The 25,000-nt window shown below is 37.3% G+C and overlaps 1 protein-coding gene across 1 annotated transcript in view; it reads left to right on the top strand.

Annotated features, from left to right (window-relative positions):
• The window catches only part of GLE1 (GLE1 RNA export mediator), a 47,517-nt gene extending 35,226 nt beyond the window's left edge, over positions 1–12,291 (top strand). Inside the window, exons 12-16 of the mRNA XM_053374067.1 lie at positions 1,226–1,355; positions 2,664–2,768; positions 7,835–7,917; positions 9,424–9,487; positions 12,166–12,291. Coding sequence (XP_053230042.1) covers positions 1,226–1,355; positions 2,664–2,768; positions 7,835–7,917; positions 9,424–9,487; positions 12,166–12,234 — 451 coding nt within the window. The 3' untranslated portion in view covers positions 12,235–12,291. The remainder of the gene's footprint in view (positions 1–1,225; positions 1,356–2,663; positions 2,769–7,834; positions 7,918–9,423; positions 9,488–12,165) is intronic.
• The last annotated feature ends 12,709 nt before the right edge of the window (positions 12,292–25,000 follow it).

Consider the following 25,000-nt stretch of genomic DNA (forward strand, 5'->3'; position numbering starts at 1 on the left):
TTGATGGATATATGGATAGATATATACATTGATTGATTGATTGATTGATTGATTGACAGATGGATATATGGATGGATTGAGATGGATGGATGGGTTGATGGATGTATTGATTGATTGATTGATTGATTGATGGGTGGGTGGGTGGATAGATTGAGAGATAGATGGATCGACTGATTGATTGATGGAATGATGGATGGATGGATATATGGATAGATTGACATGGATGGACGGATTGATTGACTGATGGATCGGTGGGTTGATTGATTTATTGATTGATTGATGGATGGATGGATTGATGGATGGATGGATGGATAGATTGAGATGGATGAATGGATTGATTGATGGATAGATAGATTGATTGATGGTTATGGATAGATATATACATTGACTGATTGATTGATTGATTGATTGATTGACAGATGGATATATGGATAGATTGAAATGGATGGATGGGTTGATGGATGGATTGATTGATTGATTGGTGGGTGGGTGGATGGATAGATTGAGAGATAGATAGATGGATCGACTGATTGATTGATGGATGGATGGATGGATATATGGATAGATTGACATGGATGGACGGATTGATTGACTGATGAATGGGTGGGTTGATTGATTTATTGATTGATTGACGGATGGATGGATGGATTGATGGATGGATAGATTGAGATGGATGAATGGATTGATTGATTGATGGATAGATTGATTGATGGACATATGGATAGATATATACATTGACTGATTGATTGATTGATTGACAGATGGATATATGGATAGATTGAGATGGATGGATGGGTTGATGGATGGATTGATTGATTGATTAATTGATTGATGGGTGGGTGGATAGATTGAGAGATAAATAGATAGATCGACTGACTGATTGATTGATTGATTGATTGATGGATGGATATATGGATAGATTGACATGGATGGACGGATTGATTGACTGATGGATGGGTGGGTTGATAGATTGATTGATTGATGGATATATGGATAGATAGATACATTGACTGACTGACTGATTGATTGATTGATTGATTGACAGATGGATATATGGATAGATTGAGATGGATGGATGGGTTGATGGATGTATTGATTGATTGATTGATGGATGGATAGATTGAGAGATGGATAGATCAGTGGATGGACTGATTGATTGATTGACTGATAGACGGATAGATTGAGATCGATTGACAGATGGATTGACGGCCCTCCCGCCCCCCAGGCTCCTGGGCTACCAATCCCACGACTCGACCCCGGAGCCCCAGGACAACTTCCTCAAGCGCATGTCCGGAATGATCCGCCTCTACGCCGCCATCTTGACTCTGCGATGGCCCTACGGGGATGGGCAGGGGGTAAGAGGTTCCGGGAAATTCCGGAAAATTCCGGAAAATTCCGGGTGGGGATGGATGACCCTGGGCTGCCTTTCCGGGGAGGTGGATTAAATATAATCAATTTATTTTACTTAAATTTTTTTTATTTATTTTTATTTTATTTTATTTTATTTATTGTTTTATTTGTTTTATATTTGTTTTATATTTATTTTATTTTATTTTATTTGTGTTATTTTTATTTCATTTATGAAAGATAATTTATTTTACTTAATTTTTTTATTTATTTATTATTTTATTTGTTTTATATTTGTTTTATATTTGTTTTATTTTATTTGTGTTATTTTTATTTCATTTATGAAAGATAATTAATTTTTTTTACTTTTTTATATTTTTTTATTTTATTTTATTTATTTATTGTTTTATTTGTTTTATATCTGTTTTATATTTATTTTATTTTATTTGTGCTTTATATTATTGATGTTATTTTATTTGTGTTATTTTTATTTCATTTATGAAAGATAATTTATTTTACTTAATTTTTTTTATTTTCAATTATTTTATTTTATTTATTTTTATTTTATTTTATTTATTTATTATTTTATTTGTTTTATATTTGTTTTAGATTTATTTTATTTTATTTTATTTGTGCTTTATATTATTGATGTTATTTTATTTGTGTTATTTTTATTTCATTTATCAAAGATAATTTATTTTACTTAATTTTTTTTATTTTCAATTATTTTATTATTTTATTTTATTTTTATTTTATTTTATTTATTTATTATTTTATTTGTTTTATATTTATATTTGTTTTAGATTTATTTTATTTTATTTGTGCTTTATATTATTGATGTTATTTTATTTGTGTTATTTTTATTTCATTTATTAAAGATAATTTATTTTACTTAATTTTTTTATTTTTTATTTTATTTATTTTATTTATTTTTATTTTATTTTATTTATTTGTTTTATATTTGTTTTATATTTGTTTTATATCTATTTTATTTTATTTGTGCTTTATATTATTGATGTTATTTTATTTGTGTTATTTTTATTTCATTTATTGTATTTTTGCTTTGTTTTGTGTTTATTTTTGCTTCATTTATTTTAATCTACTGATCTTATTTTATTTGTTTTATTTTTATTTCAACCCCATATTGGAATCGCAATTTTTTCCTTCCCCCCTAATTTAAATATTTTATTATTCAAATAATTTGACGTTAATCTTCGATTTCAACCCCATATTGGAATCGCCATGTTTTCTTTTCCCCCTAATTTGAATATTTTATTATTCAAATCATTTGACGTTAATATTCGATTATTTCCCAGAACCACCCGCACGGACTCAACCAGGCCTGGCGCTGGTTGGCCCAGACTTTGAATTCGGAGCCATTGGCCGACGTGACAGCCACCATCCTCTTCGACTTCCTGGAGGTGGGACCCAGGCGTCCGGGGCAGGAAGTGGGGGCGGGGAGGGCATTTCCTGTTTCCTGTTTGTTTCCTGGAGGTGGGACCCAGGCATCCGGGAGGGGAGGGGACTTCCTGTTTCCTGGAGATAGGATCTGGGGGGAGAGGAGGGGAGGGGATTTCCTGTTTCCTGTTTCTTGGAGGTGGGACCCACGCATCCGGGCAGGAAGTGGGGGCGGGGAGGGCATTTCCTGTTTCCTGTTTGTTTCCTGGAGGTGGGACCCAGGCGTCCGGGAGGGGAGGGGACTTCCTGTTTCCTGGAGGTAGGATGAGGAGGGGAGGGGATTTCCTGTTTTCCCTTCCTTGTTTCCTGGAGGTGGGACCCAGGCGTCCGGGGCAGGAAGTGGGGGCGGGGAGGGCATTTCCTGTTTCCTGTTTGTTTCCTGGAGGTGGGACCCAGGCGTCCGGGAGGGGAGGGGACTTCCTGTTTCCTGTTTCTTGGAGGTGGGACCCAGGCGTCCGGGAGGGGAGGGGACTTCCTGTTTCCTGGAGGTGGGACCCAGGCGTCCGGGAGGGGAGGGGACTTCCTGTTTCCTGGAGGTAGGATCTGGGGGGAGAGGAGGGGAGGGGATTTCCTGTGTTCCCTTCCTTGTTTCCTGGAGGTGGGACCCAGGCGTCCGGGGCAGGAAGTGGGGGTGGGGAGGGCATTTCCTGTTTCCTGTTTGTTCCCTGGAGGTGGGACCCAGGCGTCCGGGAGGGGACTTCCTGTTTCCTGGAGGTAGGATCTGGGGGGAGAAGAGGGGAGGGGATTTCCTGTTTTCCCTTCCTTGTTTCCTGGAGGTGGGACCCAGGCGTCTGGGGCAGGAAGTGGGGGCGGGGAGGGCATTTCCTGTTTCCTGTTTGTTTCCTGGAGGTGGGACCCAGGCGTCCGGGAGGGGAGGGGACTTCCTGTTTCTTGGAGGTGGGACCCAGGCGTCCGGGAGGGGAGGGGACTTCCTGTTTCCTGGAGGTGGGACCCAGGCGTCCGGGAGGGGAGGGGACTTCCTGTTTCCTGGAGGTAGGATCTGGGGGGAGAGGAGGGGAGGGGATTTCCTGTTTTCCCTTCCTTGTTTCCTGGAGGTGGGACCCAGGCGTCCGGGGCAGGAAGTGGGGGCGGGGAGGGCATTTCCTGTTTCCTGTTTCCGGGAGGTGGGACCCAGGCATCCGGGAGGGGAGGGGACTTCCTGTTTCCTGGAGGTAGGATCTGGGGGGAGAGGAGGGGAGGGGATTTCCTGTTTTCCCTTCCTTGTTTCCTGGAGGTGGGACCCAGGCGTCCGGGAGGGGAGGGGACTTCCTGTTTCTTGGAGGTAGGATCTGGGGGGAGAGGAGGAGAGGGGATTTCCTGTTTTCCCTTCCTTGTTTCCTGGAGGTGGGACCCAGGCGTCCGGGAGGGGAGGGGACTTCCTGTTTCCTGGAAGTGGGACCCAGGCATCCGGGAGGGGAGGGGACTTCCTGTTTTCCCTTCCTTGTTTCCTGGAGGTGGGACCCAGGCGTCTGGGAGGGGAGGGGACTTCCTGTTTTCCCTTCCTTGTTTCCTGTTTCTTGGAGGTGGGACCCAGGCGTCCGGGAGGGGAGGGGATTTCCTGTTTCCTGTTTCTTGGAGGTGGGACCCAGGCGTCCGGGAGGGGGAGGGGAATGGGGGATTTCCTGTTTCGGGAAGGGGAGGGATTTCCTGTTTCCCCTTTCTTGTTTCCTGGAGGTGGGACCCAGGCGTCCGGGATGGAGGGGAGGGGATTTCCTGTTTTCCCTTCCTTGTTTCCTGTTTCCTGGAGGTGGGACCCAGGCGTCCGGGAGGGGAGGGGATTTCCTGTTTTCTGTTTCTTGGAGGTGGGACCCAGGCGTCTGGGAGGGGGAGGGGAATGGGGGATTTCCTGTTTCCTGGAGAGGGAAGAGGAGGGATTTCCTGTTTCCCCTTTCTTGTTTCCTGTTTCCTGGAGGTGGGACCCAGGCGTCCGGGAGAGGGGAGGGGATTTCCTGTTTCTTGTTTCCTGTTTCCTGGAGGTGGGACCCAGGCGTCTGGGAGGGGGAGGGGATTTCCCATTTCCTGTTTCCTTTCCCATTTCCTGTTTCCTAGAGGTGGGACCCAGGCATCCGGGATGGGCTAGGGGGGAGGGAGGGGGGTTTCCTGTTTCCTAGAGGGGAGGGGGGCGGAATGGGGAATTTCCTGTTTCCCATTTTCTGGAGGTGGGACCCAGGCGCCCGGGAGGGGAGGGGATTTCCCACTTCCTGGAGGTGGGACCCAGGCGCCCCGGATGGAGGGGAGCGGATTTCCTGTTTCCTGGAGGTGGGACCCAGGCGTCTGGGAGGGGAGGCGATTTCCTGTTTCCCCATTTCCTGTTTCCCAGAAGTGGGACCCAGGCATCCAGGGCAGGGGAGTGGGGGTTTCCTGGAGACCCAGGCGTCCGGGAGGGGAGGGGATTTCCCATTTCCTGTTTCCTTTCCCATTTCCTGTTTCCTGGAGGTGGGACCCAGGCGTCCGGGGGAGGGGAGGGGATTTCCTGTTTGCTGGAGGTGGGACCCCGGCGTCCGGGAGGGGAGAGGGGATTTCCCATTTCCTGTTTCATTTCCTGTTTCCTGGAGGTGGGACCCAGGCGTCCGGGAGAGGGGAGGGGATTTCATGTTTGCTGGAGGTGGGACCCAGGCGTCCGGGAGGGGAGAGGGGATTTCCTGTTTGCTGGAGGTGGGACCCCGGCGTCCGGGAGGGGAGAGGGGATTTCCCATTTCCTGTTTCCTTTCCTGTTTCCTGGAGGTGGGACCCAGGCGTCCGGGAGAGGGGAGGGGATTTCCTGTTTGCTGGAGGTGGGACCCAGGCGTCCGGGAGGGGAGAGGGGATTTCCCATTTCCTGTTTCCTTTCCCATTTCCTGTTTCCTAGAGGTGGGACCCAGGCGTCCGGGAGAGGGGAGGGGATTTCCTGTTTGCTGGAGGTGGGACCCAGGCGTCCGGGAGGGGAGGGGATTTCCTGTTTCCCCCTTCTGGTTTCCTGTTTCCCCTTTCCTGTTTCCTGGAGGTGGGACCCAGGTGTCCGGGAACAGGAAGCGGAGGGGAGGGGATTTCCTGTTTGCTGGAGGTGGGACCCAGGCGTCCGGGAGGGGGGGAGGGGATTTCCCATTTCCTGTTTCATTTCCTGTTTCCTGGAGGTGGGACCCAGGCGTCCGGGAGAGGGGAGGGGATTTCCTGTTTCTTGGTTCCTGTTTCCTGGAGGTGGGACCCAGGTGTCCGGGAGGGGGGAGGGGATTTCCCATTTCGTTTCATTTCCTGTTTGCTGGAGGTGGGACCCAGGCGTCCGGGAGGGGGGAGGGGATTTCCCATTTCGTTTCATTTCCTGTTTCCTGGAGGTGGGACCCAGGTGTCCGGGAGGGGGGAGGGGATTTCCCATTTCGTTTCATTTCCTGTTTCCTGGAGGTGGGACCCAGGCGTCCGGGATGGAGGGGAGGGGATTTCCTGTTTTCCCTTCCTTGTTTCCTGTTTCTTGGAGGTGGGACCCAGGCGTCCGGGATGGAGGGGAGAGGATTTCCTGTTTTCCCTTCCTTGTTTCCTGTTTCCTGGAGGTGGGACCCAGGCGTCCGGGATGGAGGGGAGGGGATTTCCTGTTTTCCCTTCCTTGTTTCCTGTTTCTTAGAGGTGGGACCCAGGCGTCTGGGATGGAGGGGAGGGGATTTCCTGTTTTCCCTTCCTTGTTTCCTGTTTCTTGGAGGTGGGACCCAGGTGTCCGGGAGGGGAGGGAATTTGCCATTTCCTGTTTCCTGGAGGTGGGACCCAGGCGTCCGGGATGGAGGGGAGGAGATTTCCTGTTTTCCCTTCCTTGTTTCCTGTTTCTTGGAGGTGGGACCCAGGTGTCCTGGAGGGGAGGGAATTTGCCATTTCCTGTTTCCTGGAGGTGGGACCCAGGCGTCCGGGATGGAGGGGAGGGGATTTCTCATTTCCTGTTTCCTTTCCCATTTCCTGTTTCCTGGAGGTGGGACCCAGGCATCCGGGAGGGGAGGGGATTTCCTGTTTCCCCCTTCTTGTTTCCTGTTTCCCCTTTCCTGTTTCCTGGAGGTGGGACCCAGGCGTCCGGGAACAGGAAGCGGAGGGGAGGGGATTTCCTGTTTCCTGGAGGAAACATTTCATTTCATTATTATTACCGTATTTGACTTACTGGTTTTATTTTTATTTCACTTATTGGATTCTACTTAATTCATTTCATTTCCATTTCATTTATTTCTTTTTTTGATTTCACTTGGATTTCCTTTTATCATATTATTATTGCTTTTGGTTGTTTTTCTTATTTTTATTTCTATTATTGCTTTTCATTACTGTTGTTTTATCGTATTTATTATTATTGCTGATTATTATTATTATTATTAATTATTATACTTATTGTTGTTGATTATTATTGTTGTTGTTAATTATTATTATTATTATTAATTGTTGTTGTTGTTTATTATTATTAATTATTATTGATTATTATTATTAATTATTGTTAGTTGTTATTATTTATTGTTGTTGATTATTATTGTTGTTGTTAATTATTATTATTATTATTATGGTTGTTTATTATTATTATTTATTATTATTATTTTTGTTAATTATTATTATTAATTACTGTTGTTAATTATTATTATTAGTAGTAGTAGTATAATTAAAGGGACTCACCTTGTTGGCTTCTATTACTACTACTACTACTGACACCTTGTTGGTTACTATTATTAGTATTACTATTGTTTATTATTATTATTATTATTATTATTATTATTATTATTAATTGTTTATTATTATTATTATTATTAATTGTTTATTATTATTATTAATTGTTGTTTATTATTATTATTAATTATTGTTGTTATTATTATTAATTATTATTGTTACTTATTATTATTATTATTAATTATTATTGTTGTTAATTATTATTATTATTATTATTAATTATTGTTGCCCCCGTTTGGGTGCTTTTCTGCGGGCGGGAGAAGGGGAGAAGTAGTAGTACTACTAGTAGTACTCCAGGTACTCGGGTCTCCTGTCTATTATTATTATTATTATTATTATTATTATTATTAATTTTTATTATTATTAGGTCTGCGGCAACGCCCTCGTGAAAGTCTACCAGGCCCAATTTTGGAAGATGATCATCTTGATCAGAGAGGAATATCTGCCAAGGTACCTGCCAATCATATCTATAATCAAAATTTGCATTTCCCCCGCATATTTATTGCAAAATTTGCAGTCAATTAATTCCGTTGCCAATCAGGTTTATTGTCAAAATTGGCCATTTGCTATAAGAAAAATTTCCAGTTGCAACGGGAATTTTATTTATTCTTTTATTTCATTTTGTTTATTTTACTTATTTTAATTCCATTTCGCTTTTATTTATTATATTTATATTATATTTATTATATTTTATTTTTCATTTGGTTTACTTTTCGTTTTCTTTGTTTCCATTTAATTTTTATATATTTTCTTCCTATTTTATTTATTACATTTATGTTTCATTTGGTTTATTTTCTTTATGTTTTGTTTTATTTATTTTCCTTTCCTTTTTATTTATTTTCTTTATATTTTCTTTATATTATTTATATTTTTCATTTACTGTTCATTTACTATTTTATTTATATTTATATTTTTCATTTACTGTTCATTTACTATTTTATTTATATTTATATTTTTCATTTACTGTTCATTTACTATTTTATTTATATTTATATTTTTCATTTACTGTTCATTTACTAGTTTATTTATATTTATATTTTTCATTTACTGTTCATTTACTATTTTATTTAAATTTTTCATTTACTGTTTTATTTATAATAAATAAAAAAATAAATATAATAATATATATTATATATAATATAATAAATAAAATAAATATAATAAATAAACAAAATTTACCATTTTATTTATATTTATATTTTTCATTTACTGTTCATTTACTATTTTATTTAAATTTTTCATTTACTGTTTTATTTATAATAAATAAATAAAAAAAATAAATATAATATAAATATAATAATATATATTATATATAATATAATAAATATAATAAATAAATAAAATTTACCATTTTATTTATATTTATATCTTTCATTTACTCTTTGCTTATTATTTTATTTATATTTATATTTTTCGTTTCCTATTTCCTATTTTATTTATATCTTTTCTTGAGCTTGTTTCGTTCATAAAATTTACCATTTTATTTATATTTATATCTTTCATTTACTCTTTGCTTATTATTTTATTTATTTTTTTATTTTTCATTTCCTATTTCCTCTTTTATTTATATCTTTTCTTGAGCTTGTTTCGTTCATAAAATTTACCATTTTATTTATATTTATATTTTTCATTTACTGTTCATTTACTATTTTTTTTAATTTTTCATTTACTGTTTTATTTATAATAAATAAAAAAATAAATATAATATAAATACAATAATATATATTATGTATAATATAATAAATAAAATAAATATAATAAATAAAATTTACCATTTTATTTATATTTATATCTTTCATTTACTCTTTGCTTATTATTTTATTTATATTTATATTTTTCATTTCCTATTTCCTATTTTATTTATATCTTTTCTTGAATTTGTTTCGTTCCTTTGTTTGATTCCTTTCCTTTCGTTTCACCGTTTTGCAATTAAAATCTCCCACTTGATCCCTGCAGGATCGAAGAGATCACCAGCACCGGCCAAATGGGATCCTTCATCCGGTTGAAGCAGTTTCTGGAGGTAAAATGATTGCAAATTATTTGCCAATTCTTCCAAATTATTGCATTCGAAATTATTGCACTCGGAATTATTGCATTTGAAATAATTGCATTTTGAATTTTTGCATTTGAATTTATTGCATTTGAAATTTCTGCATTTGAAATTATTGCATTTGAAATTTTTGCATTTGAATTTATTGTATTTGAAATTACTGCATTTGAAATTTTTGCATGCAAAATTATTGCATTTGAAATTTCTGCATTTGAAATTATTGCATCTGAAATTATTGCATTTGAAATTATTGCACTTGAAATTTTTGCATTCAAATTAAATTTGAAGTTATTGCATTTGAATTTATTGCATTTGAAATTTTTGCATTCTAAATTATTGCATTTGAAATGATTGCATTCTAAATTATTGCATCTGAAATTATTGCATTCAAAATTATTGCATTTGAAATTATTGCATTAGGAATTATTGCATTCAAATTAAAATTCAAATTATTGCATTCCAAATTATTGCATTCAAAATTATTGCATCTGAAATTATTGCATTTGAAATTACTGCATTTGAAATTATTGCATTTGAAATTATTGCATTCTAAATTATTGCATCTGAAATTATTGCATTCCAAATTTTTGCATTCCAAATTATTGCACTTGAAATTATTGCATTAGGAATTATTGCATTCAAATTAAATTTGAAATTATTGCATTTGAATTTATTGCATTCCAAATTGTTGCATTCTAAATTATTGCGTTTGAAATGATTGCATTCCAAATTTCTGCATTTGAAATTTTTGCATTCAGAATTATTGCATTTGAAATAATTGCATTTGAATTTATTGCATTTCAAATTTCTGCATTTGAATTTATTGTATTTGAAATTACTGCATTTGAAATTTTTGCATGCAAAATTATTGCATTTGAAATTTCTGCATTTGAAATTATTGCATTTGAAATGTTTGCATTCCAAATTTCTGCATTTGAATTTATTGCATTCTAAATTATTGCGTTTGAAATAATTGCATTTGAAATTACTTTTATTTGAAATTATTTTGTTTGAAATGATTGCATTCAAAATTACTGGATTTGAAATTATTGCATTTGAAATGTTTGCATTCGGAATTATTCAGAATTTTTGCATTTGAAATTTTTGCATTCAAAATTATTAAATTTTAATTTATTGCATATAATGATAATTTCATTTGTAGAATTTCATTATAATTTCATTTCTATCATAAGGAACGTTTTTAGGAATGTAAAGCAGTCAAGAAATGAAATAATTATTATAATACTAATACTAATAGTAATATATTATTATTATTATTATTATCTTTTAACTTATTGCATATAATAATAATTTCACTTGTAGAATTTCATTATGATTTCATTTCTATCATAAGGAACGCTTTTAGGAATGTAAAGCAGTCAAGAAATGAAATAATTATTATAATACTAATAGTAATATATTATTATTTTTATTATTATCTGTTAATTTATTGCATATAATAATAATTTCCTTTGTAGAATTTCATTATGATTTCATTTCTATCATAAGGAACGTTTTCAGGAATGTAAAGCAGTCAAGAAATGAAATAATTATTATAATACTAATAGTAATATATTATTATTATTATTATTATTATTATTATTATTATTATTATCTGTTAATTTATTGCATATAATAATAATTTCCTTTGTAGAATTTCATTATGATTTCATTTCTATCATAAGGAACGTTTTCAGGAATGTAAAGCAGTCAAGAAATGAAATAATTATTATAATACTAATAGTAATATATTATTATTATTATTATTATTATTATTATTATTATTATTATCTGTTAATTTATTGCATATAATAATAATTTCATTTGTAGAATTTCATTATAATTTCATTTCTATCATAAGGAACGTTTTTAGGAATGTAAAGCAGTCAAGAAATGAAATAATTATTATAATACTAATAGTAATATATTATTATTATTATTATTATTATTATTATTATTACTATTATTATCTTTTAATTTATTGCATATAATAATTTCATTTGTAGAATTTCATTATAATTTCATTTCTATCATAAGGAACGTTTTCAGGAATGTAAAGCAGTCAAGAAATTAAATAATTATTATAATACTAATAGTAATATTATTATTATTATCTTTTAATTTATTGCATATAATAATAATTTCATTTGTAGAATTTCATTATAATTTCATTTCTATCATAAGGAACGTTTTTAGGAATGTAAAGCAGTCAAGAAATGAAATAATTATTATAATACTAATAGTAATATATTATTATTATTATTATTATTATTATTATTATTATTATTATTACTATTATTACCTTTTAATTTATTGCATATAATAATAATTTCATTTGTAGAATTTCATTATAATTTCATTTCTATCATAAGGAACGTTTTTAGGAATGTAAAGCAGTCAAGAAATGAAATAATTATTATGATACTAATAGTAATATATTATTATTATTATTATTATCTTTTAATTTATTGCATATAATAATAATTTCATTTGTAGAATTTCATTATAATTTCATTTCTATCATAAGGAACGTTTTTAGGAGTGTAAAGCAGTCAAGAAATGAAATAATTATTATAATACTAATAGTAATACATTATATTATTATTATTATTATTATTATTATTATTATTATTATTATCTTTTCCCAGGAATGTTTGCGGCGGAACGAAATTCCCCTCCCCAAGGGATTCCTCCCCCCGTCCTTTTGGAGGTCGTGACTCCGCCCCCGATTTTTCCGGAACGTTCCGGGGTCGTTTCCGGGGAAACAGGAAGAAACCGACGGCGCCAAGAAAAATCCAGAATTTCCCCCAATTTCCCCTTCGTTCTCCCTATTATTCCGATTATTCGAATGGGAATTATTCTGATTATTCGAATGGGAATTATTCCGATTATTCGAATGGGAATTATTCTGATTATTCAAAATATTCTGACTATTCGAATGGGAATTATTCCAATTATTTGAATGGCAATTAGTCCGATTATTCGAATGGGAATTATTCTTATTATTCGAATGGGAATTACTCTGATTATTCGAATGGGAGTTATTCTGATTATTCAAAATATTCTGATTATTCGAATGGGAATTATTCCAATTATTCGAATGTAAATTATTCCGATTATTCGAATGGCGATTAGTCCGATTATTCGAATGGGAATTATTCCAATTATTTGAATGGCAATTAGGCCGATTATTCGAATGGGAATTATTCCAATTATTCGAATGGCAATTAGTCCGATTATTCGAATGGGAATTATTCCGATTATTCAAATTATCCCGATTATTCGAATGGGAATTATTCTGATTATTCGAATGGGAATTATTCCGATTATTCAAATGGGAATTATTCCGATCATTCGAATGGGAATTATTCTGATTATTCAAATTATTCCGATTATTCGAATGGCAATTATTCCAATTATTTGAATGTAAATTATTCCAATTATTCGAATGGCAATTAGTCCGATTATTCGAATGGGAATTATTCCAATTATTCGAATGGGAATTATTCCGATTATTCAAATTATTCCGATTATTCGAATGGGAATTATTCTGATTATTCGAATGGGAGTTATTCCGATTATTCAAATTATTCCGATTATTCGAATGGGAATTATTCCGATTATTTGAATGTAAATTATTCCAATTATTTGAATGGCAATTAGTCCGTTTATTCAAATGGTAATTATTCCGATTATTCAAATGGGAATTACTCTGATTATTCGAATGGGAATTATTCTGATTATTCAAATGGGAATTATTCCGATTATTCAAATTATTCCGATTATTCAAATGGGAATTATTCTGATTATTCAAATGGGAATTATTCCGATTGTTTGAATTTGTCTATTTTGGGGGGAGGGTTGTCCTCAATTTCTGAACCGTCCTAAATTTAGAAATGAAATTTCCATTTATTTTTTTAATTTAATCCTCTCACAATTAAATTTGATTTTAATTTTTCCATTTGACCCTTAAAAAAAATCATTTTAAATTCAAATTTATTTTTTTGATTTAATCCTTTCATAGTTAAGTTTGATTTTAATTTTTCCATTTGACCCTTTCAAAAATCATTTTAAATTTAAATTTCATTTTTAAATTGAGTTCTTTAACGATTAAATGTAAATTTCATTTTTTGATTTGTTCCTTCAATAATTAAATGTAAATTTCATTTTTAAATTTGATCCTTAAATATTAATTTAATGTTCACATTTAATCCTCTCATAATTAAATTTTAATTTTAATTTTGACATTTCACCCTTTCATCATGACTTTTGTATTGAATTGTCATTGTATCCGCCGGACTTGGAAGAAAATAAAACAATTTCTTTTTATTTTCGGAACCGCTTGGAATATTAAAATGGAAGTTTCTGGAAGCCGACGTTTCTGTGGATTTCTAGAGGGTTCCGGAAGGAGGGATTTCTAGGGGGTTCCAGAAGGAGGGATTTGAAGAAGGTTCCGGAAGGAGGGATTTCCAGGGGGTTCCGGAAGGAAGGATTTGAAGGGGGTTTCGGATTTCAAAGGGATTCTGGGATTTCCAGGGGGTTCCGGAAGGAGGGATTTCCAGAAGGTTCTGGAAGGAAGGACTTGAAGGGGGTTCTGGGATTTGAAGGGGGTTCCGGAAGGAGGGATTTCCAGGGGGTTCCAGATTTCCAGGGGGTTCCGGAAGGAGGGATTTCTAGGGGGTTCCGGAAGGAGAGATTTCCAGAAGGTTCTAGAAGGAAGGACTTGAAGGGGGTTCTGGGATTTGAAGGGGGTTCCAGAAGGAGGGATTTCTGCGATGAGAATAGGGACCTCCTATTCCACATTCTGCAATGGAAATAGGGACCTCCTATTCCGCATTCTGCGATGAGAATAGGGACCTCCTATTCCATATTCTGCGATGAAATTAGAGACCTTTTCCTAATTCTGCGATAAAAATAGAGACCTCCTTTTCCACATTCTGCAATGAAAATAAGTAAAAAGGTCAAGGTACCCCTGCCCGTACGGGCCAGTCTTGACAGACTCTGGGGTTGTGCGCCCATCTCACTCAAGAGGCCGGGGGCCAGCGCTGTCCGGAGACACTTCCGGGTCACGTGGCCAGCGTGACAAAGCTGCATCTGGCGAGCCAGCGCAGCACACGGAAACGCCGTTTACCTTCCCGCCAGTAAGCGGTCCCTATTTATCTACTTGCACCTGGGGGTGCTTTCGAACTGCTAGGTTGGCAGGCGCTGGGACCGAGCAACGGGAGCGCACCCCGCCACGGGGATTCGAACCGCCGACCTTTCGATCGGCAAGCCCTAGGCGCTGAGGCTTTTACCCACAGCGCCACCCGCGTCCCGCAATGAAAATAGAGACATCCTATTCCATATTCTGTGATGAAATTAGAGACCTATTCCAAATTCTGCAATGAAAATAGAGACCTCCCATTCCGCATTCTGCGATGAAAATAGAGATCTCCTATTCCAAATTCTGCAATGAAAATAGAGACCTCCTATTCCAAATTCCGCAATGAAAATAGAGACCTCCTATTCCAGATTCTGCGATGAAAATAGAGACCTCCTATTCCAGATTCTGCGATGAAAATAGAGACCTCCTATTCAACATTCTGCAATGAAATTAGAGACCTCCCATTCCGCATTCTGCGATGACAATAGGGACCTCCCATTCCACATTCTGAGATGAAATTAGAGACCTCCTATTCCAAATTCTGCAATGAAATTAGAGACCTATTCCACATTCTGCAATGAAAATACAGACCTCCTATTCCATATTCTGCGATGAAAATAGAGACCTCCTATTCCATATTCTGCGATGAGAATAGAGACCTCCTATTCCAAATTCTGCAATGAAAATAGAGACCTCCTATTCCAAATTCTGCAATGAAAATAGAGACCTCCTATTCCATATTCTGCGATGAAAATAGAGACCTCCTATTCCATATTCTGCGATGAAAATAGAGATCTCCTATTCCATATTCTGCGATGAAATTAGAGACGTCCTATTCCAAATTCTGTGATGAAATTAGAGACCTCCCATTCCAAATTCTGCAATGAAATTAGAGACCTATTCCGCATTCTGCAATGAAAATAGGGACCTCCCATTCCGAATTCTGCGATGAAAATAGAGACCTCCTATTCCACATTCTGCAATGAAATTAGAGACCTCCTATTCCACATTCTGCAATGAGAATAGGGACCTCCTATTCCACCGTTCTGCAATGAAAATAGAGACCTCCTATTCAACATTCTGCAATGAAATTAGAGACCTCCCATTCCGCATTCTGCGATGACAATAGGGACCTCCCATTCCACATTCTGAGATGAAATTAGAGACCTCCTATTCCAAATTCTGCAATGAAATTAGAGACCTATTCCACATTCTGCAATGAAAATACAGACCTCCTATTCCATATTCTGCGATGAAAATAGAGACCTCCTATTCCATATTCTGCGATGAGAATAGAGACCTCCTATTCCAAATTCTGCAATGAAAATAGAGACCTCCTATTCCAAATTCTGCAATGAAAATAGAGACCTCCTATTCCATATTCTGCGATGAAAATAGAGACCTCCTATTCCATATTCTGCGATGAAAATAGAGAGCTCCTATTCCACATTCTGCAATGAAAATAGAGACCTCCTATTCCTAATTCCGCAATGAAAATAGAGACCTCCTATTCCAAATTCTGCAATGAAAATAGAGACCTCCTATTCCAAATTCTGCAATGAAAATAGAGACCTCCTATTCCAAATTCCGCAATGAAAATAGAGACCTATTCCGCATTCTGCGATGAAATTAGAGACCTCCCATTCCACATTCTGCAATGAAAATAGTGACCTCCTATTCCACATCCTGCAATGAAAATAGAGACCTCCTATTCCAAATTCTGCGATGAAATTAAAGACCTATTCCAAATTCTGCGATGAAAATAGAGACCTCCTATTCCAAATTCTGCAATGAAAATAGGGACCTCCTATTCCGCATTCTGCGATGAAAATAGAGACCTCCTATTCCGCATTCTGCGATGAAATTAGAGACCTCCTATTCCACATTCTGCGATGAAATTAGAGACCTCCTATTCCTTATTCTGCGATGAAATTAGAGACCTCCTATTCCATATTCTGCGATGAAAATAGAGACCTCCTATTCCACATTCTGCGATGAAATTAGAGACCTCCTATTCCGCATTATGCGATGAGAATAGGGACCTCCTATTCTGCATTCTGCGATGAAAATAGAGACCTCCTCTTCCACATTCTGCAATGAAAATAGAGACCTCCTATTCCATATTCTGCAATGAAAATAGAGACCTGCTATTCCACATTCTGCAATGAAAATAGAGACCTCCTATTCCATATTCTGCAATGGAAATAGGGACCTCCTATTCCACATTCTGCAATGAAAATAGAGACCTCGTAATCCACATTCTGAAATGAAATTAGAGACCTCTTATTCCACATTCTGCAATGAAAATAGAGACCTCCTATTCCACATTCTGCAATGAAAATAGAGACCTCCTATTCCATATTCTGCGATGAAATTAGAGACCTCCTATTCCACATTCTGCGATGAAAATAGAGACCTCCTATTCCGCATTCTGCGACGAAAATAGAGACCTCCTATTCCAAATTCTGCGATGAAAATAGAGACCTCCTATTCCATATTCTGCAGTAAAAATAGAGACCTCCGATTCCACATTCTGCAATGAAATTAGAGACCTCCTATTCTGCATTCTGCGATGAAAATAGAGACCTCCGCTTCCACATTCTGCAATGAAAATAGAGACCTCCCATTCCGCATTCTGCGATGAAAATAGGGACCTCCCATTCTGCATTCTGCGATGAAAATAGGGACCTCTTATTCCAAATTCTGCAATGGAAATAGGGACCTCCTATTCCACATTCTGCGATGAAAATAGAGACCTCCTATTCCGCATTCTGCGATGAGAATAGGGACCTCCAATTCCGCATTCTGCAATGAGAATAGGGACCTCCCATTCCGCATTCTGCGATGAGAATAGGGACCTCCTATTCCACATTCTGCGATGAGAATAGGGACCTCCCATTCCGCATTCTGCGATGAAAATAGAGACCTCCTATTCCACATTCTGCAATGAAATTAGAGACCTCCTATTCCAAATTCTGCGATGAAATTAGAGACCTATTCCAAATTCTGCGATGAAAATAGAGACCTCCTACTCCAAATTCCGCACTGAAAATAGAGACCTCCTATTCCACATTCTGCAATGAAAATAGAGACCTCCTATTCCACATTCTGAAATGAAAATAGAGACCTCCTATTCCACATTCTGCAATGAAAATAGAGACGTCCTATTCCATATTCTGCAATGAAATTAGAGACCTCCCATTCCAAATTCTGCGATGAAATTAGAGACCTCTCATTCCACATTCTGCAATGAGAATAGAGACCTCCTATTCCAAATTCTGCTATGAAATTAGAGACGTATTCCAAATTCTGCGATGAAAATAGAGACCTCCTATTCCACATTCTGAATGAAAATAGAGACCTCCTATTCCACCGTTCTGCAATGAAAATAGAGACCTCCTATTCCTAATTCCGCAATGAAAATAGAGACCTCCTATTCCACATTCTGCAATGAAATTAGAGACCTCCTATTCCACCGTTCTGCAATGAAAATAGAGACCTCCTATTCCACATTCTGCAATGAAAATAGAGACCTTCTATTCCACCGCTCTGCAATGAAAATAGAGACCTCCTATTCCAAATTCTGCAATGAAAATAGAGACCTCCTATTCCACATTCTGCAATGAAATTAGAGACCTCCTATTCCAAATTCTGCAATGAAAATAGAGACCTCCTATTCCACATTCTGCAATGAAAATAGAGACCTCCTATTCCACATTCTGCAATGAAAATAGAGACCTCCCATTCCATATTCTGCGATGAAATTAGAGACCTCCTATTCCAAATTCCGCAATGAAAATAGAGACCTCCTATTCCGCATTCTGCGATGAAATTAGAGACCTCCTATTCTAAATTCTGCGATGAAATTAAAGACCTATTCCAAATTCTGCGATGAGAATAGGGACCTCCTATTCCATATTCTGCGATGAGAATAGGGACCTCCTATTCCATATTCTGCGATGAAAATAGGGACCTCCCATTCCGCATTCTGCGATGAGAATAGGGACCTCCTATTCCACATTCTGCGATGAGAATAGGGACCTCCTATTCCATATTCTGCGATGAAAATAGAGACCTCCTATTCCGCATTCTGCGATGAGAATAGGGACCTCCTATTCCGCATTCTGCGATGAAAATAGAGACCTCCCATTCCGCATTTTGCGATGAGAATAGGGACCTCCTATTCCGCATTCTGCGATGAAAATAGAGACCTCCCATTCCGCATTTTGCGATGAGAATAGGGACCTCCTATTCCGCATTCTGCGATGAAAATAGAGACCTCCTATTCCGCATTCTGCGATGAGAATAGGGACCTCCTATTCCGCATTTTGCGATGAGAATAGGGACCTCCCATTCCGCATTCTGCGATGAGAATAGGGACCTCCTATTTAAGTCAAAATTAATTTTAATTTTAATTTTTACATTTAATCCTATAACAATTAAATGTAAATGTAACGTTCACATTTGATCCTTACAAAATTTAATTAAATTTTTAAATGTCATCCTTTCATCATTTCATCGTTACTTTTAAATTGAATTAATGAAAATAGGGACCTCCTATTCCAAATTCTGTGATGAATATAGGGACCTTCTATTTAAGTCAAAATTAATTTCAATTTTAATTTTAAAATTTAATCCTTTAAATTTTTTAATTTAATTTTAAACTTTAATTAAATTAAATTTAATTTTTACATTTAATCCTTTAACAATTAAATGTAAATGTAACTTTTACATTTAATCCTTAAAAAATTTAAGGAAATGCAATGGAAATAGGGACCTCCTATTCCATATTCTGAAATGAAAATAGGGACCTCCCATTCCGCATTCTGCGATGAGAATAGGGACCTCCTATTCCACATTCTGCGATGAGAATAGGGACCTCCTATTCCATATTCTGCGATGAAAATAGAGACCTCCTATTCCGCATTCTGCGATGAGAATAGGGACCTCCTATTCCGCATTCTGCGATGAAAATAGAGACCTCCCATTCCGCATTTTGCGATGAGAATAGGGACCTCCTATTCCGCATTCTGCGATGAAAATAGAGACCTCCCATTCCGCATTTTGCGATGAGAATAGGGACCTCCTATTCCGCATTCTGCGATGAAAATAGAGACCTCCTATTCCGCATTCTGCGATGAGAATAGGGACCTCCTATTCCGCATTCTGCGATGAAAATAGAGACCTCCCATTCCGCATTTTGCGATGAGAATAGGGACCTCCTATTCCGCATTTTGCGATGAGAATAGGGACCTCCCATTCCGCATTCTGCGATGAGAATAGGGACCTCCTATTTAAGTCAAAATTAATTTTAATTTTAATTTTTACATTTAATCCTATAACAATTAAATGTAAATGTAACGTTCACATTTGATCCTTACAAAATTTAATTAAATTTTTAAATGTCATCCTTTCATCATTTCATCGTTACTTTTAAATTGAATTAATGAAAATAGGGACCTCCTATTCCAAATTCTGTGATGAATATAGGGACCTTCTATTTAAGTCAAAATTAATTTCAATTTTAATTTTAAAATTTAATCCTTTAAATTTTTTAATTTAATTTTAAACTTTAATTAAATTAAATTTAATTTTTACATTTAATCCTTTAACAATTAAATGTAAATGTAACTTTTACATTTAATCCTTAAAAAATTTAAGGAAATGCAATGGAAATAGGGACCTCCTATTCCATATTCTGAAATGAAAATAGAGACCTCCTATTCCACATTCTGCAGTGAAAATAGAGACCTCCTATTCCACATTCTGTGATGAGAATAGGGACCTCCCATTCCGCATTCTGCGATGAGAATAGAGACCTCCTATTCCACATTCTGTGATGAGAATAGGGACCTCCCATTCCGCATTCTGCGATGAGAATAGGGACCTCCCATTCCGCATTCTGCGATGAAAATAGAGACCTCCTATTCCATATTCTGCAATGAAATTAGAGACCTATTCCAAATTCTGCAATGAAAATAGAGACCTATTCCATATTCTGCGATGAAATTAGAGACCTCCTATTCCACATTCTGCAATGAAAATAGAGACCTCCTATTCCACATTCTGCAATGAGAATAGGGACCTCCTATTCCACATTCTGCGATGAGAATAGGGACCTCCTATTCCACATTCTGCAATGAAATTAGAGACCTCCTATTCCACATTCTGCAATGAAAATAGAGACCTCCTATTCCAAATTCTGCAATGAAAATAGAGACCTCCTATTCCAAATTCGGCAATGAAAATAGAGACCTCCTATTCCATATTCTGCAATGAAATTAGAGACCTATTCCATATTCTGCAATGAGAATAGGGACCTCCTATTCCATATTCTGCGATGAAAATAGAGACCTCCTATTCCGCATTCTGCGATGAAATTAGAGACCTCCTATTCCAAATTCTGCGATGAAATTAGAGACCTATTCCAAATTCTGCAATGAAAATAGAGACCTCCTATTCCGCATTCTGCGATGAAATCAGAGACCTCCGATTCCATATTCTGCGATGAAATTAGAGACCTATTCCAAATTCTGCGATGAAAATAGAGACCTCCTATTCCAAATTCTGCAATTAGAATAGGGACCTCCTATTCCACATTCTGCGATGAGAATAGGGACCTCCTATTCCAAATTCTGCACTGAAAATAGAGACCTCCTATTCCGCATTCTGCGATGAGAATAGGGACCTCCTATTCCATATTCTGCAATGGAAATAGGAACCTCCTATGCCGTCCCCTCCAACGTTTCTCCTGTGAAAATAGGGACCTCCTCTTCCTCCCTCTATAAGGAAAATAGGGACCTCCTATTCCACATTCCGCAATTAGAATAGAGACCTCCTCTTCCGCATTCTGCCATGAAAATAGGGACCTCCTATTCTGCCCTCTGGAAAGAAAATAGGGACCTCCTATGACGTCTCTTTCTCCCATGAAAATAGGGACCTCCTATGAAGTTTCTCCCTTGAAAATAGAGACCTATTCCACCCTCTGGAAAGAAAATAGGGACCTCCTAGGACCGTCCCCTCCGACCTTAGGGACCTCCTAGGACCCTCCCCTCCGACGTTAGGGACCTCCTGGGACCGTCCCCTCCGACCTTAGGGACCCCCTAGGACCGTCCCCTCCGACGTTAGGGACCCCCTAGGACCATCCCCTCCGACGTTAGGGACCTCCTAGGACCGTCCCCATCGACGTTAGGGACCCCCTAGTGAAGGGAGAGGGAAGGTATTCCCTCTATTTTATATTTAAGTGAATTGCTCTGATAAATCGCTCTGATAAGTTGCTTGCTTTGCTGAGTTTGGAAGAGAGTTTGGAAGAGGCCCACTTCCCCTTTCTGCTGGCTAGCAGAGAGAGCAGCGGCCTTGCAGAGGGGCCCGCTTCCTCTTTCTTCTGGCTAGCAGGGAGGCCCCATTTCCTTTGTTTTCTCTCAGCTAGCAGTTGCTTGCTATATTTGGCCAGACGGTCGTTTCTTTTTTTTTGCACATGCTATGCTTCCTGCTGCAGAAACGCAAGAGGACAAGGAGCACACAAACAAGGGAGGGAGGGGGCTTAGCTAGTCATATGCCATATTAGGGAGTAAGCTAAAACTTGCTAGCTGATTGGAGAGGATTTTGGGGAAGCTTGGGGGAGGGAGGGTATTTTCAAGGTATAAGAAAGTTTGTAAATGTGAAATTGGGCGCAGCCAGTTAGCAGAAGTTATTCTGCTGGTTGCCCCAGCATGCTGTTTTTTTTTCAAATAAATCTCTTTTCTCCGACCAAGACGTCTCTGGAGTAGTTTCTCCCCTCTGCCCACGGGGTCAGGCGGACCGCTGGACCCTCCAGGGTTAAAGATAAGGCTTCACTAAGACCGTATAAATAATATCTGTCTCTCTCTATATATCTGTATATCTGTCTAAATTATATCTATATAAATGATATCTGTGTGTATATATATATATGTGTGTGTAAAAATTATAACTGTGTAACTATATATATGTTGGTTGAGGGCATATTTATTCTCAATATATATTTCTATTTCTAGATAGAGAGCTATATAAGTTATATCAGCTCTCTCTATAATTTATTCAGTTCTCTATCTAGAAATAGAAATATATATTGAGAAGGAAGAAATATATTTGGAATAAATATCTATTTAAAATATAGATTTATAGATAGATAGATAGATAGATTTATATATATATATAATTTATTCAGCTCTCTGCCAAATAAATAAATATCTATAAATAAATAAATATCTATTATGTATATATATAGGTTTATATATAGATTTATATATAGATATAATTTATACCGCTCTCTGCCTATTAATAGAAATATGCGTTGAGAATGAAGAAATATATTTGGAATAAATATCTATTTTATATATAGATTTATAGATAGATAGATAGATAGATAGATAGATAGATTTATATATATACATAATTTATTCAGCTCTCTGCCTATAAATAGAAATATGCGTTGAGAAGGAAGAAATATATTTAGAATAAATATCTATTTAAAATATAGATTTATAGATAGATAGATAGATAGATTTATATATATATATAATTTATTCAGCTCTCTGCCTATAAATAGAAATATGCGTTGAGAATGAAGAAATATATTTAGAATAAATATCTATTTTATATATAATTTATACAGCTCTCTGCCTATAAATAGAAATATGCATTGAGAATGAAGAAATATATTTAGAATAAATAAGTATTTAAAACATATATATATATATATATATATATATATATATATATATATAATTTATACAGCTCTGTGCCTATAAATACAAATATGCGTTGAGAATGAAGAAATATATTTAGAATAAATATCTATTTAAAATATAGATTTATAGATAGATAGATAGATAGATTTATATATAGATATAATTTATACAGCTCTCTGCCTATAAATAGAAATATGCGTTGAGAATGAAGAAATATATTTAGAATAAATATCTATTTAAAATATAGATTTATAGATAGATAGATAGATTTATATATAGATTTATATATATATAATTTATTCAGCTCCCTATCTAGAAATATATATTGAGAAGGAAGAAATATATTTAGAATAAATATCTATTTAAAATATAGATTTATAGATAGATAGATAGATAGATAGATAGATAGATTTATATATAGATATAATTTATTCAGCTCTCTGCCTATAAATAGAAATTTACATTTAGAATAAAGAAATATATTTAGAATAAATATCTATTTAAAATATAGATTTATATATAGATATAATATATATTGATATAATTTATATAGCTCTTATCTAGAAATAGAAATATATATTGAGAATAAATTTGCCCTCAACCAAAATGGCGGCGGAGAGCTCGGCGGCGCGATTTGGAGCGACCTCCCGCGAGAACTTGGCCCTTTCTGCGAGATTTCCTTCCTTCTGCGATTGGCCGCTCGCAACTCTCGCGGGAATACGGCCCCATAGTTCCCCCGTGTTCTCGCGAGAAGCAGGACTCTCCCTCCCCAAGTCTCGCGGGAATACGCCCCTTTCCGCGCGTTTTCCCCGAGTTCTCGCGAGATGTAGAGCTCTCCGCGCGATTTCCTCTGAAGTCTCGCGAGAGATCCTGCTCACCGATGCGATTTTCCACGAGGTCTCGCGAGAAATAGTCCTCTCCGCGAGATTTCCTCTCAATTCTCGCGAGAGAACGTCTCCCCGGCTCGATTTCCCCTCAGTTCTCCCGAGAAGTAGGCCGCCCCGAGCCTTGCCTTTCCAAATCTCGCGAGAAGACGCCTCACCACGCGATTTCCCCTGTTCCCGCGAGAAGTAGACCTCTTCCCCCCAAGTCCCACAGGAATACGGCCCTTTCCACACTTCTCGCGAGAAATAGGCCTCTCCGCGCGATTTCCTTCCAAGTCCCGCGAGAGGACGCTTCCTCCAGCGCTATTTCTCCCCAATTCTCGCGAGACCTAGGCCGCTCAGTGCGATAACCTTCCCAATTCTCGCGAGAGGACGGCTCCCCGGCGCGATTTCCCACCAATTCTCGCGAGATCCTGGCTCCCTGGCGCGATTTCCCACTAATTCTCGCCAGAAATTGGCTGCTCCGCGAGATTCGCTTCCGAAATCTCGCGAGAGAACGGCGCTCAGGCGCTGTTTCCCCCACTTCTCGCGAGATTTCCTCCCAATTTTCGCGAGAGGTCGGCTCCCCGGCGCGATTTCCCACCCATTCTCGCCAGAAATTGGCTGCTCCCGCGAGATTCGCTTTCGAAATCTCGCGAGAGAACGCTGCTCAGGCGCTGTTTCCCCCACTTCTCGCGAGATTTCCTTCCAATTTTCGCGAGGGGTCGGCTCTCCGGCGCGATTTCCCACCAATTCTCGCGAGACC

Source organism: Podarcis raffonei, chromosome Z, assembly GCF_027172205.1.
Source record: "Podarcis raffonei isolate rPodRaf1 chromosome Z, rPodRaf1.pri, whole genome shotgun sequence".
NCBI lineage: Eukaryota > Metazoa > Chordata > Lepidosauria > Squamata > Lacertidae > Podarcis > Podarcis raffonei.